Here is a 27,473-nt window from a genome sequence, read left to right as displayed (position 1 = left end):
TCCTGTACTCGGGATCCTCCCTAATACGAAATGATTACATTTGATGCTCGGATCTTCACGATATACTTATTATGTATATAAATATTTAATGTTCTACATGACTTTTGCCCAATGAAAAGCATCTCGACTGAAGTATAAGTCTTAATTGGAAATTCAACATTTTTTTACATAACTTTTGTTTAAAAATTCAACAATTTTGGTTGAAATGCACAAGGCTTCACACTATAATAGTGTTAAAAATTATGATCAAACTATAATAGTGTTAATTTTTGGTCATGTGAGAAAAAATAACATAAAGTTGTGTATTTTTTCACACTATGATAATGTGAAAAACTGTAATCATACTATAGTAGTGGTAATTTTTAGAACTTGTCAAACAGTTTTAAATCACGAAACAATGTTGAAAAATTTTTATGTTTATAACAGTGAGAAATTTTACACAGATCGCAATTAAATAATTAATTTATCCGATTTCACACTATAGTGTTAAAATTTTACACATTTTGAAATTAAACAATATTGTTGAAAATTGTTCAACTATAATAGTAGTAATTTTCAATCACGTGACAATAAATTACCAAAATGTTGTGCATTTTTTAAACATTTTTAAATTAACCTACTAAAATGGTCGATTTTCTACTATAATAGTAATAGAATTTTACTCATTTTTTTTACTGTGTATTTTAAATATTAATCAATGTGCAAATTTCTTAATTTATTTAGATATGATAGCAAAATTTTATTACATTTTGTAGTTCATTTTACAAATGAAACACTAATAAATCATACTTTTCTGAAGTATTGTTACGAATGGTTTGAAAAAATGATAATAAGTTGATAAAAATAGAAATTTATTCCGCTTATCTGAAAATTGATGGCTTTTTTAAAATTATATTTGAAATAGTTTGTAAGAGAATTTATGGACCAGTTAATGCTAGGAAATTTGTCAGCGTGAGCGCTCAAAACATATTTAAAACAAATTGTTAAGATGTTTTTGTATTTATTTTGTTATTTTCCGATAAAATATAAATTGGAGATGATAGAATTTGTATTTTCTAAAGCTTATTCTAAATGTGAATATTTTTCCTTTCGCTGTCGTTATTTGAAAAGTCCTTCTACTCAATTAGGCTATTTGCGTATGATTAAGGATATCAATTTGAGGGACTATAGAACCCAATTAGTACCTTAGTGGCACTTGTGATGGATGATTAGAGATATTTTTATTAAGGGGAAAATCCGCACTTCAACAATACCCATGTAAAACAACACATTTTTTGCTTTCCCAGGTGGAAAAAGCAATGTAAGCAACAAATCTATAATTATCTCTTTGAGGAGGAAGACCTTTCTGGTGCTATTCTATCAAAAGAAACACAGGTAATCTGTTATTGTAAGAAAAATAACAACCCGGATATTAGAATATAGCTGAATTTTTAGCAATTATTTCGCTTAAAAAGATATTATAAGAAAGATACACTCAGGCAGTCAGTCTGATGTCTTTCATTTTGCTCCCTTGTTGGAATAAATTCTTATAATTTATAAATAAATGGAAGCAATAGACATTAAAATGTGGTACGTCAAGGTTACGGAGTCAGGTGTGGTACAATCTGCATTTTATACATGCTCTTTTAAATGTTACTTCATGCGAGAACCAGAAGGCAAAAGAATCTTTTATTATTTCTTGCCTATAACATATTTTCATCTCTCTTGAGCTTTTCACACGCCACATAGCACTTAAGGAGTGTTTCTATTGGATCTCTCTATCATTGTTCTTCTGAGGACCATTTTCATCTCTTCAGCACATCAAATTATTAATTTAATAAATTTATATTGTGACTTTAAGGTTAGTTTCATTTTCTACTTGGGTCAAAGGTTTCCTTTTCGGTTGCAAATTTTCAAACATCTGACAGGAAATAATAAATATTTCACGCTTTCCAATAGTAAATTGTATTAAACTTGTTGGATGTATCAGAATCGTTATCGTAGGAGTGTTCTACAATAAATGTTGAATGACTTAAATTCACTTTTGTCCGAATGTTACCAAGAAAAAGTTTCCTTATGAAGGTGCCATCGAAGACCGGAAGTCGATATCTCTCAATGCTTGATCTTTAAACCGATAACAGACTAGATGTACAAACCCACTAAAGTTAGTTTTACTATATTTACACTTTATTATCTCTTTTGTTAATTTATTGATTTTGTATAACTTGTATTAATTGCAAACAATTTATAAAATTAATACATGCTATAAATAAATAGATAACCTTGAAATTTAGCCAATATTGTAAAGTTTTTTTTTCACACGAATTTTTTGTGCTGCTGACCATTGCTCTTGTGACTTTTAAATAATAATTTTAATACAGTATCTCCTGTTCATCTCAAATCTTTCATCACGCAGCAACATTTACTTCAAATTCGTGAATTCCTCTCCGGTTTATTCACGACTTTTCTGTAATATACAGATTTTATCAAATGCCTCATCTGGCCGTAGATTATTTTATTCTATCTTTAATGCAAATACTCTCTGTGTGACACTACAAAAAGTTTGACTTATAAAAGCTACTTAGAAATGAAAGGTTTCAAAATCAAATATCCAACTAATTTTAGTAATAAAAGCCGGCTAATGAATCTACAGCAAAAAGCATGGATTTCAAATGTTTTCTTTAATAAGTAAACAAAATTTATGCCATATCTTTCATGTTTTTATTGCTCTCAGAAAATTGACCGGAAAAGACGATTTCAACAAGTTGAATAGTAAGATAATTTCACTTTTTTTGGCTGTCATCAAACGTGAATATATAAACAACAGATGATTTCATGGCTAGATATTTGCATCGATGCTTCCTTCCATAAATTATTTATAACCTCACGAAATACCACTTTCATCGGTTTCTTTCACCCGAAAAAAAACGTCTTATTTGTCTATTCAATTGACCGCGAAAATTTCAGTCTGACTATCAAATTAATCGTGTCCCGCTTTAAGTTCACTATCACGAAATATATTTTAACAGCGCCATCGTAAAAAGCGAAAATGAGTAGCAAGGTGAAAAAGACTTCGTGGGATGCTCGAATTCAAGAATTCGATGAAAATTAATTTGACGTAAATTGCATGGATGAATTAATACTAATAGAAAGCATCCTCCTCGTAAATTCGAGCAATTTATAAAGAATCGTTAATGCATTATACCAAATGTTCATTACGTGTACATAACCAATTTTAACAGTTTCATAAACCGTAAAAAACGCAATTTATAAGCCACTCCCGATGAAATCAATTTTGCTCGTTAGACATCATTAAATTTTCGAAGATTGTCGAGTAAACGACATTTCCAATGAAATCAAACGTGTTCGAATTCGGATTTGGAAAATTCGAAGATAGATTTTAAAAGTCAAAGAAAACACATTTTGCCTTTTTGTATCGTTGACGTTCGAAGGTTTAACACCGCAATTTCGAATTTTTAGAGTAAAATTTTCATACAAAAATTTCAGAAAATTTTCAGTGAGAATAATGAATGAAATATTAAACTACAAAACAGGCAAAAAAGTTACTCAGTTATTTTTCAGCTTTTTAAGATATTTAATAATGAGGCAGGCATGAGAGCAAAGCGTCGTTGCTTTTTTTTAACAACAAAGTGAAAACTGCACATTTTGACACTCAAGCACTTCGAATTCGAAATTCGAACAGACAGTATTTCAGACACCTTGCGGAATTATTAAGAAGGACAAATGTCTTTTGGCTTTTCGAATTAATCTTCGAAATTCTCAAAATACACTTATGTATGGTAGGGTTAATTCTCTTTTAATGGTGTTGTAAAATAAAGAAAAATAAATTGATAGGGGGAAGTGGGGCTACTTTGAGCAGTGGGGTTACATTGTTATACGATTTTTTCGCATATTTCTAAAGGAAACTGAGTTTTAACATGATGTGATTTGGATAGACAAAATAATTGTGTATCTAAATAAAATAATTGCAAAGACCAGCTTCATTTGGAAATAGCCGAAAAAGTCGTATAACAATCTAGCCCCACAACTCAAAGTAACCCCACCTCCCCCTATCTGTGGTCCCTAGAACGTATGCGACTAGATCATACGGAAAAACAATAAAGCAATTCGCGAACAAAATCAGTAAGTTACTAATTTATTCTCCAGTTGAGAACGGTACTGTCGAATTATAAATTCCAATACCGGCTAAGAACCCTCTGGAGTATGTTCGATTTTTAAAGTCATATTTGACATTCTTCAATATGTATTATTAATAAAATGTTTACATCGAAATTAACAAAAGAACTTTGCAAGACGAAAAAACATGTTTTTGAAAGATATTAATTAGATTGTGGTGAAGCAAATAATAGGCACATTTTTTACTGTTATAGAGTTGTTTGATAAGTTTCCCCCGAAGACCGCAAGTCACTGTCTCTTACCGTTTACTTTCTGGATCTTATAACAAAGAGACATACGAAAACAAAATTAGGACAAAGTATCATGACCTAGGGTAATGAAAGTCTGAAAATATGTGAGGTACCGAAAAATCAAACAAGAAAGTATAATACTCTCCCCCTCTCTGCAAAGTTCGAGCAATAAAAGTCAGCAATATTGGCGTAATTGGTAATATTTATGATACTATATAAAATGAAGATTCTCTCTTTCACTCTCAGCATAAATCAATAATTTTATTAACTATATAGGTCTTCAATCATCATTTTCAGCATCTTTCTCAATGAACCCATGACTATATTAGGAAATGCAATTGATAGTAAAAAAGGCGGTGCGCTTTTTCAATTAAACCACCTCTCTATTAACACTTATCCCACTTATCTATGCACTTTTGACCCTTTTAACAATAATAGTACCGCACATTATCCCGCGGTAATTGCCCCTTAAACCAAATACGAAACAATTGAACCAATTTGAGTTGCATATGAATGAATACATTTTATATGATTTATGTCATATCTATGCGAGATGCGTGGCCCCATTTCAAACTTCACTGGACGTAGGTGTTTGCGGATTGTATGTCAATGGGGGACCCCCTAGAGCTGGAGTTGAGTGGCCTCAATAGAGTTGAGGGCCAGAGGCTTTGAGTATCCCGCTGATTTTTATTCAAACCACTACAACCATTCTTTTGATTGGCACCAACATCCAGGAAGGTTGATTTTTATGCAACTCGACAATTAGGCAAGTTTGCTCTAATGTTCCATTTTTTCCATTAGATCAATAAATCACAAAACACGGCTCCGCAATAGGAAAGAGAGAAATAACAACTTCAGCAAAGTTCAGAAGCAAAATCTGTCTAAGATGGCAAATTTCAGATAAAATTGAGGGCTTTCCTCTCTTTCTCTGTCTCAATAATAAACTTTTATGATGATTTATCATTCTCTGTGCCAAATTAGAGATAATTTTTCATCGGAGTGCAATCTCCGAATTTTTATTGATTATCCATTAATTTTGAAACATCAATCGCATTTTAATAGTTTGAAGATACATTCATCATCAGCGAAAGGCATATTGAAGCCGAAATCATTAGGAAAAATTTCAAATGAATCAAGCGATAATTCTCATTTAAAGTCCCTATGAAACCTTTAATTAGTATGAACACAGAGAAAAACTTAATAGAGGACTGTACTAATCTTTTTATACTACATCTATTAATCCAAAAATAGAAAGCTGACTTGCACTTTCGTGGTCGGTATTTGTACAATATTATTTACAAAGATGACAAGATACAAGATATCCTTCACAATCTTAAGGTATATCCAGTAGGGTGGAATCACCAGTTCTCGCCAGTGCCCCACTTCTCGCCACTTACATTGAAATCGCTATTTTTCGCAATATATGAAATAAATGAGTCGCAATTTTTTGTATTGTTTCTGCTTCTACGCATAGAATCGAAAAATAATAATTATTCGTTTTGGATTCACGATTTTGATCACTTTTTAGAGCAATATTTTAAGCAAGTGCATCGAATCCAACATCTCTTACCAAATGTACTAAGTGTCGTCAAATTTTCATCAGGCCAAAAATACCTATTTGGGTATATAATTTGTCTATTGAATATTTAATTGCACTTGTGGAATACATAAAATTTGTATTTAGTCAATTAATATTTCATTTTATATTATTTTGTTAAAAATGAGGCATGGCGAGAAGTGGTAATATTCTGGAATTGATTTTACCACCTGTCGCCATATCTTTTCAATAAGCGACGCTAACTTCACTTCGTACATTCTCAGTTGTCAAATCTGCATTGTTTACTTTCTGCAAAAGCCCCATAATTTGATTTCTCAAATAAAAGTGAAGAAAAATCATTTAAAGAGAGTAATAATAAAGTGATCACAAGGAAAGAGAAATGGTGAATGTATTCTTTTCATAGCATTGCCTAAAATAACCGAGTGTGGTTCTTTTCAAGTGGGTGGCGAGAAGTGGTTACAAATTTTACAAAACTGGCGAAAAGTGGTAAAAAGTGGCGACGAAATGGTTATTTTTGCATTATTAATAAAAATCAGTTTTTTAAGTAGTCCAGCGTTATGTTCTAGGATTATTGTTTTCACGTATCTAGAGCCAATACATCTAAGTAACTTTGTGTCAAATTTGACTTATCTTGTAACAAGGATTCAAAAGTTATGATTAAATGAATTTAATTTTTTCCTAAACATGGCGATAGCCGGTTATTCCACCCTATATCAGTTAATTTTCTTGGTTTCAATTTCGTTACAAACGTTCTTGCTCAATAAACAATCATATTTATCAGTAAATATTTGATATGTTACATAAAATTTTTAGTTTCGACTAAATATTGGTTAATAAATAAATCAATATAGTGAATTAATTAAATTAAGTGAAATTCGTTTATCACTAAAGAAATGTTAATTTCAGTCTGTCAAATTTTGTCACTCAGCTTTTTGTTTAAAATATCTTTTAACATTACTTTTTCTACATAAAAATAGTCCGAGAGATTCAGAAGGATAAAGAATTTTCTAAAAACAAAAGCCCAATGCATTTTTGAGTTCGTTTTTTCCTTTATATGTGATCATAACCGATCATACTATTCATCGATTAGTATTGCCATCAGTTATGTTAAATAATAAATTCGTCGTATAAGGCAAAATTGATCAGAAATCTATTTAATTAGCACTGACACAATTTTTAGATCCAGGAAATTTTATTAAATCAAAATTCGTATTCCTTTCTTTCTCAAACGGTTTAGGTATGTCTATCTCACTTTTTCCCACTCTTCTTTTTTTGTATATCCCAATAAATTCAATTTAATTAAATTCACTTTTGAGCGTAAAAGAGAGAAATAATGTACTCAAAACTTTTGAAAAAGGAAGATTTGAGGATTTTGGTTTTATGAAATTTTCCAAATATGAGGGAGGTGGTATATTGCCGTTCCCCAGACATTTTAAACATAGAGAAATGTCAGATTTGCTTTGCTTGCCTCTTTCCATCAAATTTGAAAAAAAGACCGAATTTTGTTATAAGGAATTAAAATCAGTAAAATCTTGCAGGGCTCATATGGAAACCCTAATCGATGAGTCGTACTCTGACGGCTGTGAAACAAAAACGAACTGAAAAAAAAACAATGTAAAAGAGTTGAGAAAAAGGAGATTTATACCAAGTCCTGCTTTTTATAATTAATTCATCCATATTTGTCGGAAAACTTAAAGTACATTATGATTTTAAATGAATTTTTGGATGACAAAATTAATTGAAGAATAATGAATTGAGAGATTGAAATTGACATTTGTCTGCTTTAGACGAATTTTCGCTGATTTGAAATTAAAATTCACTAAATAGTTGAAAGTAGCATAACCCAGCGAGCATCAAATTCTAACCGATTTCAATTCAGCTGAAATCTTATGTATTTTAGTTGAATTCTACTAACCTTAAAACGACACTCGCGAAGCAGTGTCGTTTTCATATATTTGGTTTGCACTTTTTGCTCGATAACTGCTGACCGGTCAGCATATTTTTGCTAATTGACTTAGTAAAAACTTTCTGAAAACGCTGCTTTTTTTTTTAGCTAAGTGCTTGCTAGGAATACTCCAAATTTAGTTTGAATTCTCGAACAACACCGATAATTTTTCCAGAGTGTCATTTTCCTTTATATAGACTATAAATTTTTGAGACAATCAAACTCCAATAAACAGAACCATATTTAGTGACTTGGCTTTAAATAACCGCAAAGAAATATCAAAACATATTTTATATATAAAGTATATTATATAGTATAGATTTTTCTATGTAATTTATTTAAGAGGACATATTTATTGCTGTTCAAACTCAATGTCGCATTAAGAAGATGTGAACAGAAGTTCAAGAGCCTTTAATGGTAAAGGTTCTTATAGACACATTCTTTTATAAAAGAGAATCTTTTCTTAAGCTTGCTGCCAATATTTTAGAAATCCCAGTTGGACAATGGCAGATACATAAAGTACAGGAATTTGTAATGCCATGAAATATATTTTTTCCTTGACAAAACTATATACACGCTCACAAAGGTGTAAACATAAATGTCTTATAGTTATCTAAAATGTTTTTTTTTATCCCAGGATTTGAGCAATAAGTAATTGGTTATTTCCTTTTAATATAAAAAAGTCAAACAACTCTATAAATTAACTAACTATATATGTAATTTATTGTAAGTGGCTTTCAAGAAAACTATTAAAAAAAATAATTCTCAAGAAATTCACTTGACCTTCTCGGAGCGGAATTCAAAGAGGAAAAAAACTATTGATTTTTGCACAGATCTATACGAACTTGATCTACAAAATTGTGCTATAAAAAATCCCTCTCAATATTGACGATTAAGAGTATAGACAAAAATAAATTCTCACGGTATTTGGATGATAATGACTTCCTGCCACAACAGACCCCTACATTTAACTAGGATATTCGTTAAGTAAGAGGTGAATATTTTATAAGAGCCAGCAACTTATACTCATGATTAATAACACTTCTCATTTGCTTTTATTCACTTTAATGTGACATTTTACCTGGGCTTTTTTTCCTCTCAACCATTTATTTTCTCTCTTCTTTTATGTTCCTCATATTACCTTAAGAAAGAAAAAAAGTGATGCACAACCCAAACATGAAAGCGAGAGTTTTATGCGATTCACTTTCATTGAACTCCAAAAACAGTGGCCAACAACTTGCTCTCTTTCTCATACCAATTTTGGCATCTGTTCATTGATTTCCTGCCACACTTAAATTGCTTACACACTTGCTTCCCTCCTTCCCTCCAGGAAAATCACATTCAAAAGTCACCAAATTGAGACCATACCTGAATAAATTGTGGAACCGTGAACGCACAAAAGAATTCCATGCGTAATTGTTAATTTTCTTTCATAACAAAGAAATTTTAATTTAAAGCAAATGAAAAATTAAACCATTTATTTGTATTTTTGCATGCCATATTTTAAAAGACCGATCAAGTGAAAAGGAAGAGTGTTTGATGGTTGCCTTAAACCTCTCATTGCTCCTAAAGAAAATATCCGGACCTATACAGTTTATTTATTATAACAGGAAATTAAAGTTTGATCAAAGTTTTGCACAAATGCTTGGGATAAATTGACTTTGCAATAAGTTTTATCGAATTGATGGACATATGACGAGGGTTCAGTAATCAAAATTTATTGAGAATAGAAGATGTGTTCATTTGTCAATTAAATAGAGGGTAAATTTATCCCTTTCCGCCACTTTCATTAAGGCAATCATTTTAAAATTGGATATATTATAGTGCTAAATCAATACAAAATTAAAGTTAATATAAAAGAGATTAAGAATTTCTCAGTACAGTAGAACCCCACTATAGGCCATCGCTCTATAGTCCACAACTTATCGACCGTTGATTTCAAAACACTGATTTTTAGTTAGGTTATGTTTTTTAGTACGCGAAATGCAATGTTCTCATAATTATTTTAATATTTTTGGAAAACTTTATTGAGTAGTTTTGATAATTGGTATCCATTATGAAGAGAGCGAGGACAAGTACCACAATCTCAAAGAAAGTGGAAGCCGTCGAGCAATTTCAATACTAAAAGTCGTTGATAATTTTAAAAAAAATGACATGGACAAGTGTCAAATCTGGAACCAAATATGGCCTATACCTATAGAGAGGCTCTACTGTACATACAATGTATTAAATATTTTGGTAGTCAAGGCAAATATACAAATATTCTAAATCAGCGAAAAGAGGATAATCCACCCTAAATACATTATCGTGTATACACAGACAATTATACAAAATTCAATGTAAATATCGCAAATCTATAAGTTCTTATACTACTTGCACATCCTTTCGGTTTAGTGAAATACAATTGATTGAAAATTGTATCTCTCATTTTTAGATTTCTTTGTCAACTTTCATCGAATTGAAATTTAAATTGAATTCTCTGGTGAGAAATTGAAATCTGTAAAATTCTGAAAGTATCTTCTGTCACCTTAATCGATGAATAGTGCTATGACATATAAAACAAAACGAACTCAGAAAATGCATTATAATGAAGACATGAGAAGACTTTTATGCAAATTCTTCATCTTGAATATTTCACTGACTATTTTCTTGTAGAAAAAATAAATTTGAAAGACTTTTTAGACTATCAGTGACAAATTTTGACATCTTGAAATTGACATTAATCTAATGACAAACTAATTTCAATAAATTTAAATTCACTAAATCGATTACGTATGACTATTGCTTTAGGATGAAAATTAAATTTAATTTTGTTAAAAAATAAATGAGCCTTAAAGATTAAAATTAGTCAGCAAAAAAGAATCAAATTTGATTAGAGAGTACACTTCGGTTCTAAATGCTTAGTAAAAATATTCATTTTGATCAGTAAAAATTGAAGTAAGCAATATAAAAATAAAATGTGGTCAGTAAAAAATAAAAATTCTTCAGTAAAAAACTAAAAATTAGCAGTAGAATACTAAAAGAGCTGGCAAAGCATCCCATTCTTTGTGAAATTCTCGAACCCGTGACTTTGATGCCATATCTTAAAAGTAGTTTCACATTATTTACAGTTAACTGGTTCACAACCGATTTGAACTGATTTATAAGTCACTCAAAACATCACTCAAAATGGCTTTGGAGTAATAAAATTGATTATCGGACAATAATTACTTAACGGTTTAAAACTGCTTCATAACCGATAGGAACCGATTCGAAGTTGTCAGAGATTCCAAAACCTTTACAACGAGCCTACATATGAGCCTATTCAGTGTAAAAATACACTCTTCTCAACCTTTGACTTTGAACACCGTTATTAAGACAGATTCAACAGTATTTTCGTATATTGAAATGTCCGCCTAGATAATTTCTAAATCATATCCAAATTATTACATTCCAAGTAATACCAAAAAATGGTTTTGGAGAAGAAGAGAAGGGAAAAGGGAAAAATAAGGGATATGGTAATGGTCCCAGGATCGAGTTATGGAGGGTCCCCCGAAGATCCCAAGTCTCTATCTGTAACCTATGAGCCGCTAGTTTGGTAAAGGCGGACGGACAGATGGATAAACAGCGTGACATCATTTCTAAGAAATCGTCTCCCGAAAAATACGATTTACATATACCCCCTCTGTGTAGTTCGAGTTCGAGAAGTAAATTAAGCAATAAAAAAATTCAATTTGGTCAGTGAAAAATAAAAAGTGACCAACAAAAACTTAAAAATCAGTAGTAAAAAATTTAAAAAAAAATCAGTAAAATATTAAAAATAAGCAGTATAATATAAAAAATGAGCAATAAAATATTACAAAAGAGGAGCACAATTGTTCAATTTGGTCAAAAAAAATTATATTTGAGTATTAGTTACTTTTGAGCTATAAAAGTGGCAAAATATATCATACAAGTTTTTACAAAACGGGAAAATATTTTTCATTTTACCTGAAAAACCATGCTCGATATGACTTATATATTTAAATTAATTTGACCTTTTTTTTTAAAAAAAAAATTAAGGTATTTTACTAACCGAAATTTCTTATCTTAACGCATATTTCTATTTTGTTCTTAATTTTTTTTAATGGTCATTTGTTTTCTGAGGTCTAACACTTTAAGAATGAATGGGACACCGCTGTTCCAAACATTAAAACATTTTTTTTTTTGACTATAGAAATTTTTCTTTTATCTTCTAAATAGCCTGAAAAAAATAATTTGGTGTTTAGGACACCGGTGTCCCGTTCATTCTTTAAGGGTTAAGAGATATTAGTTACTAGCAATCGAATCCAAATGAACTTCGAGAATTCCATACAATTTTTTTAATATTATTTACCACGGTTTTATCTTGTAGAAACACTACAAAGATATTTAACACTTCAATATTAGAGCCTTAATTAAACGAATCAATTTTTAAAAACCAAACTAAAAATTTAAAATCAATAATTTCAAGACATGTTTTTAAAATATCGAATATTTCTTTAACTTTACATGGAGGTCTACATATTATTTTCTTGGTTTATTATTATTATAAATTTATATACTAATTCTGAGTTTCATCTGTTATTTTATCAGGAATTAGATTAAGTTAAGCCCAATACGATCTAATAGATTAATAACATAAACTAAAATATTTAAGGATCATTAGTTTTCAGTTAATGTTAATAAGTATTTTGTAATCCGTGACTGGAACGTAGAATTTTCAAAAATTACTGATATTTACTAAAGATCACTCAATTTATTTGCATTCACGTCCAAATAAAATTAGCAGTCTTCATGATCCATCATTGAACAATCAACAAATTACCAATAATTGCTGCCTTTTATATCGAGAGAAAATTTAATTACAAGTTATTAGTTTCATGCTCAAGTTCGAGTTGAACTTACTAAAACATATTACATGGATTTTATAGCGACAATGACAGTGTATTTCTAAAATTAAAAATAATATGGTGAAAAACTTTCACCAAGCATGAAATGACTGTGTGACGTTCATGGGTTAATATAGTTGAAATGTCTTATTTAATATAGTGACGAAATTATCTTACACATTCGGCAATGATTTCCGACAGACTGAGCTCTCTGAATTGTTATTTTATAAGAGGAAATTATTGTGGATATAATTCCCTGAACTATGCTGTCCTTTGCGCCCTTTTTGTCAGAATGACGATCATAATTAATCTCCGAGACATTTAACTCAATTCACATGATGAGATTTAATTAATTGGATGCATGTGCAATTTAGTGAGCCCATTAAGAATATTTCCATTGGAATTGATTTACTGAAATTACATACATGAAGAGATTCATCTTGCCTTGGGCATCAAAGAAATTAACTTTATTTACTTTGTGAGGGAAGATGAAAATGATTGTACGCCGTTACAGTGCAAAAAGGCACTATGAAAAAAACAATCCGAAACCTTCATTTCCATTGAGTAAATCAATAAAATGTGATTGAATGTTAATAGGAATTTAATTTGTCACCTTTTTTTCTCCATTTTAATTCGCTCTACGAAGCATGTTGAGAAAATCGCAGACATGCAAAAAAATCATGATAATTTATACGGGAAATTGGAGCTCAAAGTGGTGAAAAGTGAAGGAAAAGGTCACAATATTCTGAGGTCTCTCAGAGCTTCTTAGCACAACATCCACTTTGTTGGTGCAATCAATGCAAATTTGAATTAATATCACGATTTTCCCTCTTCCTTCAAGTTTATTTTTCTTTTTTTTTGTATTTTCCATTGAGCTATTTAGCATTGCACAGTATGATCTCTTTCCGTGCATTAATTTGTGCTAAAAGATGCAATTTAGAAAATCTTAAAGTACACCCACGGAACATTACTCAGAGCCACACAATTTGATTAAATAGATCATCAATCTGGAGCATTTCTGCAACACAAATCTTTACCGGCATTTAAACTCTCAATGTTCATTTCATTAAGTCCAAATCGCTCCAAGCCGGTTTTCCAAGAAGATCATTATATCATTATGTGAACTAAATTGAGCCGTATTAGTGTCAATTATATTCAAACAAATTCCCTCTCTTTTAGCACTACACTAACCAGCTATAACAATGACTTTCTTTGAACCCACAACAATTTTAATTTAATCAATAACTAGTTTTATTTTGCAGTAAAACTTTTTGGCAAACTGACCGCAATTTGGCGAGTGAAAGGGTTTAATGCTATAGTCTGCTTGTTGTATAACTTAACAAGCCGAAAAACGATTTTTGATTGAGTGCATTCGGCATATTCGACAAATATACCTCTAGGCAATTTTTCGCGGCTTGCGCTAAAAGTTTTAGTGACTTACGTTAATTTACTTAATTACGAATTTCACACAATTCACCATAATTATATGAGATTACATACACAGTTTCAATGTAAATCTTGGTAAGATGATTTTAGAGATTAAAGTGACAGCTGTCAATTTTTTAATAGAGTTTCTGAATGAACGACAAATTTAGGCGCGAAGTTTTTTGTGAGTCGAGATTGGGTATTGGGATTATTCCGAGATAAAGAAAGACAACTTTGAGGCTTCTTTTCGGTGGGTAAAGAATCGAATCTCAAAAATCCCTAGAACAATTTGCTGTAAGATAGAATTTTTGTATTTTCAAAAATTACTAAGATCAATAAATGAGACATTAAGAGAATTCACAGGAGACGTCTCTATGGTCAAATATATACCCCCAAGGACCCTCTATGTTCTCCCATAGAGAGCACCGAAATATCGGGTTTAGTTTGTTATATATGATTTTTTAAATTCTCATTCCAAAGCATTTTTTGGAGATTTTTAAAGAAAACCTCATTATTTCACCCTCAAAGGGTACTTTTACAGATTTCATGTATTAATATAAAGTTGTAGGGCAACTCTTCAGCTTTCCAACGGATATCTAAAATTTAAATTCCGTTCACTAGAACCGGAGATATAAATAAAGTAATAATAAAGTAAAACAAAACAGCTAAATTGCAAAAAAATTAAATTCTCAGAATTGCGATGTGATTGAAAAAAATTAAAGTCATTTTTTAAATCAGCATACCCAATAGCATAATAATCAACTAATACTTCCTAAGAATTTTTTTCACTGTATACCTGTGTTATAAATAGAATACTAAGAAATGTTATACGTTCAACTCTAAGCAATTTCAACTTCATTACTTAAAAGCTAAAATGTATATCCGAAATGAAATTGAATGTGACATGGAGATTAAGATCAGTATTCTCGATAACTATTGAAATTCATTCACTTCGAATTATTCTAGTAGTGGAAGTATTAGTTCAGTAAAATGATAGACTAGAAGTGAGTGCCATATTTTTAAAGACGCTGCTTCTTATATATTTCAATTCTAACTTTGTATAGTAAAATAATTCCATATTCCATTAGATATTTGAGCTGGCGTGGTTAATGTATGATCGAAGATTTTCCAGTGATCGCCAGTGAGAATGAAGTCACCTCAAGATTAAAAAAACATTTTTTAATCTTCCCCAGAGCTTTCGGTCCGGATATGGACCTTCTTCAATGATCAAACTAAATTATGTTTCTTGATATCTTGAGGATTGTTTGTCTTATTCACAATAATATAAATCATCACTATCAGGAACTATCAATTGGGACGATTTTTTAATATTTTCTCTAAACTGTGTGATCTAATTTCTAATTTTTGATACAGAAACTCTTCTTCCATGCAACAGAAGCGCCAAATTGCATGGAAAAAGAGTCTCTGTATCAAAAATTAGAAATTAGATCACACAGTTTAGAGGAAATATTAAAAAAATCATCCCAATTGATAGTTCCTGATAGTGCTGATTTATATTATTGTGAATAAAACAAACGATCCTCAAGACATCAAGAAACATAGTTTAGTCGACCGCAGAAGAAGGTCAATATCCGGACCGAAAGCTCTGGGGAAGATTAAAAAAGTATTTTTAATCTTGAGGTGACTTCATTCCCACTGGCGATCACTGGAAAATCTTCAATCATAAAATAATCCCTTATTTAAGAATTACAATTTATCAAAAATTGAATTAACATTCACAGAACGCGAGTTTAATATGGTAATCTCTCTGTAGGGGAAAGCTTTGAAACTTTGAATGACGGAAGCTTTGTCACTCTGTGAATAGTTTCCATGTAAAAATCGAAAAAAAAATCTATTATCTGCTATCAAGAATTTTTTCCATCCAATGTTTTTGGAAATTCATAAAAACTCAGATAGGGGGAAGTGGAGCACTTTTGAATTGGGTTTACCTTTAAAATAGGGCCTTTTTCTCCCATTTTTAAATTAGAGGAATTAAGGCTTATCATAATGTAATTTAGCTTCTCAATTTTATTTATACAACTGAATTATATCAAAGTGAAATTCGATCCCATTTAAAAATAGGAGAGAATGGCCCTATTTCAAATATACCCCAATACAAAGGTACCCCACTTCCCCCTAAGCATTATTATAAGTATTAATATTTATATAAAAGGAACTCTTTCTATGTACGTTTTTCCAATTGTATTCTGAACTTATCTCATAAAGGAGGAAAAGATTTCTACAAGGATTTTTATATACTTTTTATTAAATTCTAGAAATGTAGTAAAAAATAGTTGCAGGGGTTGTTGTTCTCTTAATAAGGTATCGAATTAGACAGAAAAATCACGTACAAATAGGAAATGGTTACATTGCACTCGGATTGGATCACAAATCTCAATCCATACGTGATTTTTCCGCCCATTTCGACTCTGATGACATCAATGACATCAATCCTTGAAATAAGAATAAAACATAGGAAAACAAGGAATATTTTTTAGTGTGTCCTGTTTTGACTTCTTAATATATACATATACTATCACACCGAAGTCATTTAATTTTTCTTTTTAATTTTGTAAAGTTACTGTCTAAGCTAAACGGTTAGTCGTAAAATTTATGAATTTCGTAACCAAGTTTTTACAATATCGCTGGTTTTGACCTTTAGATAGAATTTACACACTTGAATTTCAGTAGAGGTTTGTTTAGTTTACAGATGTTGGGAGTGCTTAACAAGGCTCACACCCCTTAATTTTGAGATAAATCTTATAAGCTCTAAATCTTAAATCGGCAATTATAGACTGGTCCTAAAGCTATTTTTAAAAGAACCCCGTAAGAGGTATAGAGAGAAGCAGAGCACCTTTGAAATTTGAATTTTTTACTTATTTTTAAATAACATCGAGCCTTATCATTATATAATTTAGATGAAGAAAAAGATTGGGAAGCTAAATTGCATTATGATATGGCTCAATTCCACTTAAACAGGAGAAAAATCCCAATTTCGAAGGTGCCCCTATACAACGGCATTGGACTACAACATAGAATGCTTTAATTTTGACATTTTTTCTTTAAATTGAAAGGACTGTATGTAACAAAACAAACTCATCCAAGAAGAATAGGCCAAACTAACTTAATGAAATTATAATTTAAACATTTTTTTAAATATATCTTTTTTAAATAAAATATATAATTCGAATAGTTATAGCTTATTATACTTGGTATTAATAATGTATTTTTAACGCTGAAAAATAATTCGATTAATACTGAACACATGAAATTTAAATGTATCGTCTCGAAATAGCTCATTTTGTTGTTGATAATAAAAATTATTTAACAAATTCACATTTCGAAATTTATAATATTTCAAGATTTATATTTAGGTTATAGCAAGCATACATAATATTAAAATTACATTTAAGAATCTTCTGGTTTCTATTTTGACTTAATTGTTATTATGAAACCTTTTGCATTTCAAAGCTCAATAGCTTTAAGCAAAACTTTTATCGATTTCGAGTTATTTATAATGCTATTCCGGTTAGCAGCCGTAACTGTGCGGATGCTATTCGGCGTCATTTTCAGGCTGAACCATTGAGAGACTAAAGCTCAACTCTTCTTTTTTTCTTGTTTTTTGATTCCTTCTTTTTTATTTCTTATCTCTTTTTGTAATACTGAAATTTTTTGATTTTTTTTCTTTCACAATTGTAAAAGGGATGACCCTATTATTGTGAATTTAAATAATAATAAGAAGAAGAAGAATACCACTCGAGAAATTTACGTTAAAATTTATTATTTAGAAAAAATCACTTCTTATATCAAAGACGATTAACAGGACACTTACTGCAAAATCTTAAATTTTGAAATAATTAAGGGGAAACTTCACAAAAACTTAGTCAAAATGGAAATGTCAGTCTTTAAATCCTACTTAATCTTAAGGCTGAGAACTATGACTTTTACTACCCGAACTTCACAGAGAAACAGTATATATAGTAAAGAGAGGTAATTCGGATACTTTTCATAGAGTGCGACTTTAATGCTTGTTTTTGGACTGATGAAATATTTTTTTCCCCATTCCAAATCAATAGAATTATTCTTTGTTTAATTTAGAATCATAATAGAAATAGAATTTTAGCAATAATATTGATGAAAATTAATAAAATTACGATAATATTAATATATGCGCAAGAATGTTACTGCGACGCTTTTATGTAACTCCGTTGAATTCGATCAAACTCGGATGCTCATTTTAAGGAAAAGTTTAATGCATAAAAATGAGAAGATATTATTTCAAAAACATTTTTTTAGAGTTTTATTCCATCAATTCATTTCAATAATTTATTATTTAATTATATATATTTTTATTTATTTTAAGATTGCACTCAATTCTTTGATTTTTCCTCGGTTTTCTTGGCTGACTTCCTTCCACGTTTTTTCTTTTCAGCTTCAATTGGCATTTGAGCCTTTTCCTTTACCATGTTTTTCTCCTTTAGTTTTATCTCCTTTTCTTCTGCCCTTATTTTTTTGTTCCTCTCTCTGGTCAACTTCCGTTCAGCAATTTCTTTCTTTTTTTGTAAATCCTGCCTCAATTTTTCCTCCTGTTCCGCGATAATTTCCTCGGAAGATACAATATACTGGTGTTTGACATTGCTGGCTTTGACCCTCTTCTTCTGACGACGTTTTGGAATTTCTCCTGGCCAGAAATAGCATTGTTTTAGTGTGTCGAAGATCGGTTGAGTCTCAGAAGTTGCAGAGAGTTGGTTTCCAGGGATGACTGGATCATTTGAAGGATTATTGTCGGTGGCCTGATCGTGCTGGTTATTGATAATGGACTCCTCTGAATGTTGGAAAACAATTTTCGGGAAATAAAGACCAGCATAGAAAAGTGGCCCATCCATCCAGCCACTCTGTGGTGACGTTCCCATTTTCCATCCTTCTGCGTTGTGAATGGCAATTTTTGGAGTAATGTCAGTTTTATGAACAGCCATTGGAGGAGCAAGTTCGCCAGTAGCTGACACCATGAAGAGTACTGTGATACATTGCTTCGGTCCTGAATTTTTAAGAGATGGAACTACACGTGAACCTCTCCTGGACAGGACATTTCCATCTTCCGGTGTCAAAAAGAAGGCACTTTCGTCGCAATTAAAAACACGGTCTGGTGAAATGCTCAGAAGGTTGTGTTCTGTGAAATATCCAAGACAATTCTGAAACCATTCCGTGAGGTCTTCAGCAGTAACAGTAGCTCTTTCCAATGAGAAGGATTTTGGCTTGCGCATGCTGAGCTCTGGATGACGCTTAAGAAAATTCCTGAACCAAACGTCTCCGGGTCTTCCAGCTGTAAAATGGTTTGGAATTTTGTAGACCTCACAGATGAGTTTAACGCTGTCCAGAACTTGTTCCTTCCCGATGGGATGCTAGCCATCCGCACATCCCAGGATCCATTTGACAAGTTCTTTTTCCTGTTCTTTTGAAAGAATTGTTGGCCTGCCATTGCATTTGGGCACTCCTCTGGGTATTTGCCGGTCAATTTGTTATGCAGTGTTGTTCTTGGGACATTAAATGTTTTGGATGCATATGCTATGATAGAACCATCTCGTACACACTGCAAGGCATTCCTAAGACCTTCCTTAGAGTAGGGCTTGTCCTTATAGGTCTTTTCTTTTGTTCCCTTTGGCATCTGAAACAGAAAAAGAGTCCTGAACAATGCAAATTCCTAACCAAAACATTGACTTTCACCGCATCCGACTTGCATCGAAATGTAAACATTCACAAAAATCACTTATTTCTGTATGAATTATTAATATATTATCAATAAACTCTTACTCACCTTGTAGATCAATAACTACACTAACTTTTATTAATAATTTTGATTGCAAATAATGTTTTATTATATAGAAAAAACACTAAACTTTTTCCAGCGACGAGCTGTCAACAGCAAAATTTTCTCAGAAATTAAATTTTTAGTACACAACCCAGCTGACCCGAGCTTAAAAAATATTTCTTTTACCCACTTATTAAACCGATAAAAATATAATTTTTGGTTTTTCTTAAAGTAGAATAGTTATATTATGATACTTCAGTAATTAATTACAGAAATAAAAATATAAATTATATTTTAAGTGGATGTATCCGAGTTAAATCGGTCGCGGCATCCGAGTTTTGCAATCGTCGGAGTTACATGGCCTTACTATAATCGCTCGATTTTGAGTTATATATTCAATTGAGGTATAATTTAGGAAATCTGAAGTTTCGGGTTTTTTTTACTCACGCCGTTACTACGCTTAGACGGCAAACGTTTAGAGATAGAAACTTGGGACCTTCGGGGGACTCCCCATAAGTAATTCCTGGGACCATTAACATGCCCCTCCTAAACCATGTTTTTTTTGGGATTGATTGAAAACGCGTCGAGCGATTTTTTTTTCATTTTTGAGTATCTTTTAGAGCAGAGGTGTGCAAGAATCGTTTGAAACCGAAAAAACGTCAAATGAAACTTGTACGTCAATGGTCAAAACGCTACCTGAACAAACTTATTTTGACGTTTATTCGGTTTCAAACGGTTCTTGCACCCCCTGTTTTAGAGATTACCCAGGTGCATATTGCGTTTTTATACAAAAATAGCATTTAATCATTCCCAATAACGTTTAAAGGTCAAATGTTTAAAAGGCTCTAGCAAGCGCACTTATCAACCGCATGGTATCATGTTTGAACTCATGAGAAAAGTTTTGAAATTTCTGACAAGACTGAATTGGGTACAATCGGTTCTCAATTAGTAATGAAACACCTAATCTTTAGCCGAAAATCCATTTTGTTAATCCTAAACTATTTTGGGCGATCTTTTGATTGATTTATGAATCGGTTCATATCGGTCGTGAACCGGTAAATACTTAACGATGGAAAGAGATTTTGAGATATGGTATCTATGTTACGAGTTCGAGAATTTCGCAAGACATGGGATGCTTTACCATTCCTTTTAAACATAAAATACGGAAAATGGCAAAAAACAAACCAGCAGCAAAAAATTCAAAATGAGCAGTAAAATATCTAATTATGGTCAGTAAGAAACTTAAATCTTTACAAAAATGGGTCTAATTTATATTTAAAATTAAAATTGTTGCAGATAGAATGAAAATCTCTTTATTTTCTCTTTGCCAAAATTTGAACGATAATATCACTCTTTAAAGTTTTTTTTGTTACTGCTCAATTTTAACTTTTTACTGCTCATTTATACAATGCCACGGAAAATTATGAAGCGTCACTAATATTTTAAGTTATAGAATCTTTTATTTTGACACCTAATATTAAAGCTAAATCCTAAAGTTTTCTTGATTACAAATAGAACAGAGGAGGTAGTTTAGATATCCTAGAGTTATAAAGGAGTGATATGATGATTTCTTAACGATACTATCAAGAGCTAATTCTCAAGAATATGGTAGCTTCACTTTTTAATACTAATATAGATTATTATAGACAGTATAGCTTAATCAATAATCAACATCACTTTATTTGATTTATTGGATTTAACTATACCATCGATTCGATATTATCAAAAAGTTATCTTTCCCACCTATCTTTTTGTTATGAATATTGTTTAGAAGAGTGTTCTAAAAATGGAACTATTTTTTCATAGTAATGAGTTTATTAATTTTAAAAAGACTTCTATAACTTTAATAATTAAAAAGTCTTTTCCCAATTTCAAAAATCAACAATCTTTTCGAGTATAATAATATGACCCAAAACTTAATTGAAAAATATTCTCGTAGGTGTTAACAAAAGCGGAACCAAACTCTTTATCACGCTTTTTTAAACTCGCTGGTCTTTCAGCTCTGGTCATAAGCACAATAATCATTTTTCACTGAGTAAAAGTAAAATATTAGTTTTGTATTCTCCGAAAACCATTTCTTGCACAACTATATGGATTTTGCAATGAAAGTTGTAAAAATCCTAGTAATATAGTGACCTTAAGCGTGTTTCAATGCCACTTTTATGCTCTACTTCGTCAATTGCTATAAGCATAAATTAACATTAAAAATTAAATGAAGTTATTGCACTTTTGTGTCTCAAAATTTCTCTGTAACATTGAATTTATTGTGAGGAAATTTATGAACAAACCAAATTATCAAAATTTCAATGCGCAGGAACATTTCGCGAAATATTGAGTGTGAATCATCCTTAAAGGATTTTGCCGTTTGACTTTTCAATCATTGATGAATCATATGACTTTTACCTCAACAACAATGGAATTTAAACTATTTTTTTTCTGTGGAATACATTCAGGGATTTATGAAGGGAACATTGCAATTAATCTTTCGGTCGATTTTTATAATTTAAGTTCTTTCTATGATAAAAAGGACATAACCAAACCTTCAAGGTAAATTTTTGTTTTTGTTTTGGGTTTTGAACTAAAGGGGGTCAAGCAAATGAACGGTAAGTTTGAAAATTAATTTAACTCACTTCATGGGCTTTTGGATGATGATGATTGCACTGATGGTGAGCTTGGTATCCATTTGTTGAGAGAAACAGGGCAAAAGGTAAACAAACACTGAAAATCAATTTTCCCGACATTGTCCCCACATTTAGGCCCATCTTTTTCAATTATTGCGTTCACTTATAAAGTCTTTTGCACTTTCCCATAAATTTTACAACAATTGACTGGACACTAATAGTGAAAATTTACAAGTTTTAATTCCTTTTGAAATCACTCGGGAGCTGTACAACCTTCTCCATCGCTCTTTCACACTGAACTGTTGGTCTGAAAGAGTTGAAGCGAAAGCAAACAGTGTAGAAATTACTGGCATGACATTGCAATTTTGACAGCTGTCACTAGTGTCAAAAAACAAAAGTGCGCGCATTTTCCTGTCAACACCGGACTACTAAAGCAGCTGATTCAGGTAAAAATCATAAACTCTTTATTATTCACATTCTGCACATTACTTTATTCACTTTTCGCTGGTGGAATGACATGCTATCTCTACCCGTTGTATGGGATGATGAGGTGAAGTAGAAAACCGAAGAGTGCCAATATAAATACCCACATTTTGCATAACTACATCGAAAGATTTTAAAATTTTCACTTAATTCCCCCGAAAAAAAATGCATAGAGCAATGGGCTAAGCGGTGAGACTTTCTCCTGCACAGACATCGGGTGCAGGACCTCGTCCAGATAAGATTTTGCAGACTTCCTTGAAGAGATTTTTCAGGATCAGTGCCTGTTTGTACTGCCCTCCGTCCAGGGTGACAGTGGGTACAAATTCCATTCTCGGCCTCAGGGCACTTGTTCTCTCTCCGTGCATTTTTAGCAATTCTGCTCCATGTGGTCCACTGTAGCATTTCTGAATCTTATCCGCTGACTCTACGCTATTCTCCTTTGCGCACTACAATCGGTATCAAATCAGAAACCAATTGGTCAAATATTTGCAATCTAATCAGTTAATTGATACCACTTCACTCACTCTGTGGAAGGCGTCCTTGGGAACGATATTATCCCTTATCATACACGTAACCATTTTGAGACGCAAATCTGGATCTCCTATTACATCCACCACGCAGGCATGAATGATGTTGGCTTCGCATTCAACCTGCCCATGTTGGCAATTGAACTTAAGCGAACCATCCGGCAGGACATGGGTCTGAAAGTAGAATACATGTTACCGTTGCCCCTGAAACCCTTTCCTTTACCCCAATTACCGTGGCCTTTCCGTAGGGGATGAATACTATATCAATAAGCTGAGGTGCTAGATCATGGGTTGTCTTTAGCTGCTTTACCACGAAATGTTTAGAGTCCGGACATAGGGCTTCATAGTAGACCCCTACGACAACAGGGACTCCGGAAGGTTTTATCACAATCTCTTCCTATGATGCACAATTTTTTTTTTAAATGAGCATATCCGGAAATATTTTTTGCCGCTCTACTTACCACATCAATGGTTCTCCTGTTCTCCATAAATTGCTTGATCAGCAACCAAAATATCACGATACAGGCAAAAATGACCAGCACCCGGATTCTCGTGGCGCCCGAAAGATGCATTTTGATGCACGGACCAATACTAATATAGGACGCGTTAAATTAATAATTAAGATATTTGTTTATGCATTTCTGTTCCTCTGACAATACAACCACCCACTAAAATGCTAGGTTATGGTACTAACGATACGACTGATAAATTCGCCGTTTGTAGGGGCAATTTCAATAAAACCGGATACCTATTGAAAACACCTTTATAAGTTTATATTCATGTAAATATGTTGCATTCTTTGGATTTTCATTTAATTACCTCAGGGATAGAACATAGAAGTATCCTGAAATCCTAATTCTGTTTAAATGTTCGATTTTGGAAATTTATGACAGTTAATTTTCCAACCGTTAATTTTCAAACAGAAACATAGCAGGCAATCTATTATTCCAGAGGGATTTGTTTTCTCTTTTTCAGTTGCTGGCGAGTTTTGCAGAAGCATGACGTGTTTCTGCAAATTTGTGTTTTGCATCATCCCAATCCTCCTGCAGCTGAAGAGCGGATTAGGAACCAGCTACCGGATCATAAGGGGGGGGGGTTATGGGTGTGCACCTGTGGTTGCCTCGAGTTCGTTAGGGGTGGGTTGAGTCAGTCTCTAGTGAAACCTTGTCGAGAGCACTTGGACATAGCCGGTAGTTGAGCCATAAAGCCGCTTGATAGGGAATTTCACAGATGCAACTCGGATTGCATCCCTTGTTTTATGGGAAATCTGCAGAAAAATAATTTGTTCTAACAATTTTTAGACGTTTATTTCAGGAAAGCTGACTGCGTAGCCGGAACCTTGAGACCTTGAGGAAGATGCATCAAGTAGAAGTCTGGGACACTTGGAAACACTAGAGGCTCATCACTGATGCTTCCGGAAGATACCAAAAGATACTTTCTTGCCCAGCAGGAGTTTAATCGATGTATTTTTGACATAAACAACACTCGAGGGAGTTCTACTGATTTGCTTTTGCAAATTGTATTAAGTAGGTGAAATTGTTAAGAATCTCAAACAAAATTCTGCTGCTGTTGCTTGCTGATCCCCCCAATTTGGATGACCCAAATTCAGGTAAGATTCTAGGGAAATCAGTCCAAAGGTAAGATGATAAATCAGGTAAGAGTAAATTCAAAGTCGTTTTGGAGGAAACCCTGAACTTCTAATCAAAGACATTTCCATAAATTTAGGCGCAACAATTGCAATTTAATTCACATTTAGTTCACCGGATTATTTTACAACGATTCTCCTCGTTCGAATAAATATGATAAATACGGCGGGTGCTGATAGTGATTCTCTATTTGGCTTTGCCTTGGGCGGCCACACTCTCCATGGCCTTCCGGACAGTCTCTTCATCACCCAGGAATTTCATGGACACCACAGGCTTGAGGTTTTCGTCCAATTCGTAGACAAAGGGGATACCTGTTGGAAGATTCAACTCCATGATGGCAGCATCACTCATATCTACCGAGAAACAAAAGATCAGACAAGCCCCAACCCAGAAACTCTCCAAATGATAATCTTACTGTCAAGGTGCTTAACGATGCCCCGGAGGCTGTTTCCATGGGCAGCAATGATGATCTTCTTTCCAGCCTGCATCTGGGGCACAATAACGCTGTTCCAGTAGGGTAGAGTGCGTTCAATAGTGAGCTTAAGGGATTCAAACATTGGGAACTCTCCAGGCTTGGGATCTCCAGCATAGCGAGGATCTTTGACAATCTTATCGTAGTATGGATGATCGGGCTCCATTGGTGGCGGAGGCACATCGAAGCTGCGTCTCCAGATCTGTACCTGCTGTTCTCCATATTTGGCTGCAGTTTCGGCCTTATTGAGTCCAGTAAGACCACCGTAGTGACGCTCATTGAGACGCCAGGTCTTCTCAATAGGAATACCCGTCTGACCACTCTCCTGCAGGATCGATGCCAGGGTATTCTGAGCACGGGTCAAGAGGGATGTATGAGCTACATCAAATTTAAGACCGGCATCCTTGATGGCCTGACCAGCTGATTTGGCCTCTTCGCGCCCCTTGTCACTCAGATCAGCATCGAACCAGCCACAGAAGAGATTCTTCTGATTCCACTCCGACTCACCATGGCGCACCATCACAATCTTGTACTTGCCGGCCATTCTGGAGACACTTCTTAACGCCCAAATGGTTCAACAGGAAATAATTTTGCTATTCCCGGACTTGCCGATTTTTCCGTCAGAAATGACCTATGACGTCATGCAAGGTCGCCACCTAGCGACTCCTGCCAGATACTTTTGGAACTTTCCCACCGGCTGACTGCATTTGTGCTGAAAATTATGCTAAATATTGCTCGGAGTCTAAGGCTGTCTACACACTATGAGCATTTTTTAAAAAAATTCTTTAAAAAATAACCCTAAAAAGGTTTTTAAAAAGAATCGGCTCTACACTAGTGAAAATTTTTGTAAAAAAATGGATTTTTTACAGAAATTTGCCTAGTATGTAAGCAATTTTGTAAAAAAAACCGACCCATTCTTATTTTTTAAAAATTTTTTTAAAGAATTTTTTTAAAAAATGCTCATATGTGTAGACAGCTTAAGGGAGAGCAGTGTCTATAATCCAGTGGTTCAAGTATTCAAACTTGTTGAGAAATGCAGAGAGAACAAATAATGCACCGGAACAAAAGTTTAATAAGTTAAACTAAGATAAGATAAGATTTTGCCAGGGGTCAGTTCTCCATTTCGGATATTCCGATGCATCCAGGCCACCAATTGGGCCCCTTATGCTTCCCCACTCCTATACTATCTTATCCCCCGATACGGGTAGCCGCTCTATATCGCAGCTCTGTGTGGACAATCAGTGCCGTTACTATATCACAGCATCCCTTCACGGTGTGTGTTTGGGATCAGTGACAGCGAATATTTGTAACGATTGAAGTACCACTTTCACATCGAAACTCGTTCTCGTACCAGCCTCTATTGTTTAGGCGGTTCACTTTTTTGTCAATATGCACCATTGACATTACTATTCATTCATTCACTGGACGAATTCAAAGCCGATATGGCATGAGAAATCTTTTTCTGCTGCCGCTCAGCTTTGAACCCCAGACCTCGCAGTCATAGAGCTACTACTCTATCCACTGACCCACTCGAGGCCCTAAGTTAAACTAACAAATAATAAATTTAGATATAGAAATACCAAATTACGACTAAGTTATGAGTAAGTTAATCAAACTCTAACTCATCATTCTACTCACATCATGTCCTTGGATTGGGCTTAAACTTTGTCAAAATGTCTCTTGCCAGGGATT

The 27,473-nt window shown here is 32.9% G+C and overlaps 4 protein-coding genes across 5 annotated transcripts in view; all 4 read right to left on the bottom strand.

The window, feature by feature from the left end:
* The window catches only part of LOC129799666 (leishmanolysin-like peptidase), a 99,064-nt gene extending 76,101 nt beyond the window's left edge, over window positions 1-22,963 (bottom strand). For both annotated transcript variants that reach the window (XM_055843772.1, XM_055843773.1), the window contains exon 1: window positions 22,663-22,963. In XM_055843772.1, the coding sequence (XP_055699747.1) occupies window positions 22,663-22,794 (132 nt within the window). In that variant the 5' untranslated portion in view covers window positions 22,795-22,963. The remainder of the gene's footprint in view (window positions 1-22,662) is intronic.
* On the bottom strand, window positions 18,219-20,397 carry LOC129799667 (uncharacterized). Its single transcript, XM_055843774.1, has 2 exons — window positions 20,039-20,397; window positions 18,219-19,888 (listed from the first exon to the last, which is right to left on the bottom strand). Exon 2 carries the CDS (start codon window positions 19,485-19,487, stop codon window positions 18,594-18,596), a length of 894 nt encoding a protein of 297 aa, XP_055699749.1. The 5' UTR covers window positions 19,488-19,888; window positions 20,039-20,397; the 3' UTR covers window positions 18,219-18,593.
* A 153-nt stretch (window positions 22,964-23,116) lies between the features above and the next one.
* LOC129799665 (gamma-interferon-inducible lysosomal thiol reductase-like) lies at window positions 23,117-24,361 on the bottom strand. The gene is made up of 4 exons (XM_055843770.1): window positions 24,125-24,361; window positions 23,896-24,060; window positions 23,661-23,837; window positions 23,117-23,582 (listed from the first exon to the last, which is right to left on the bottom strand). Exons 1-4 carry the CDS (start codon window positions 24,233-24,235, stop codon window positions 23,319-23,321), a joined length of 717 nt encoding a protein of 238 aa, XP_055699745.1. The 5' UTR covers window positions 24,236-24,361; the 3' UTR covers window positions 23,117-23,318.
* A 1,018-nt stretch (window positions 24,362-25,379) lies between these two features.
* On the bottom strand, window positions 25,380-26,479 carry LOC129799664 (phosphoglycerate mutase 2). The gene is made up of 2 exons (XM_055843769.1): window positions 25,725-26,479; window positions 25,380-25,662 (listed from the first exon to the last, which is right to left on the bottom strand). The coding sequence occupies exons 1-2, from the start codon at window positions 26,323-26,325 to the stop codon at window positions 25,496-25,498; spliced, it is 768 nt and encodes a 255-aa protein (XP_055699744.1). The 5' UTR covers window positions 26,326-26,479; the 3' UTR covers window positions 25,380-25,495.
* Between the last annotated feature and the right edge of the window lie 994 nt (window positions 26,480-27,473).

Source organism: Phlebotomus papatasi, chromosome 1 (genome assembly GCF_024763615.1).
Source record: "Phlebotomus papatasi isolate M1 chromosome 1, Ppap_2.1, whole genome shotgun sequence".
NCBI classification, from domain to species: Eukaryota; Metazoa; Arthropoda; class Insecta; order Diptera; family Psychodidae; genus Phlebotomus; species Phlebotomus papatasi.
This window is presented reverse-complemented; position numbering and strand designations above follow the sequence as displayed.

Excerpts from the sequence above, each read along its gene's own strand:
- LOC129799667 (XM_055843774.1), bottom strand. The coding sequence starts at position 19,487 with ATGCGCAAGCCAAAATCCTTCTCATTGGAAAGAGCTACTGTTACTGCT.
- LOC129799665 (XM_055843770.1), bottom strand. The coding sequence starts at position 24,235 with ATGCATCTTTCGGGCGCCACGAGAATCCGGGTGCTGGTCATTTTTGCC. Across the intron at positions 23,838-23,895 it reads TCCCCTACGGAAAGGCCACG|ACCCATGTCCTGCCGGATGG; the intron begins GTAATTGGGGTA and ends TTCTACTTTCAG. Across the intron at positions 23,583-23,660 it reads CCAAGGACGCCTTCCACAGA|TGCGCAAAGGAGAATAGCGT; the intron begins GTGAGTGAAGTG and ends TACCGATTGTAG.
- LOC129799664 (XM_055843769.1), bottom strand. The coding sequence starts at position 26,325 with ATGGCCGGCAAGTACAAGATTGTGATGGTGCGCCATGGTGAGTCGGAG. Across the intron at positions 25,663-25,724 it reads CATCGTTAAGCACCTTGACA|ATATGAGTGATGCTGCCATC; the intron begins GTAAGATTATCA and ends GTTTCTCGGTAG.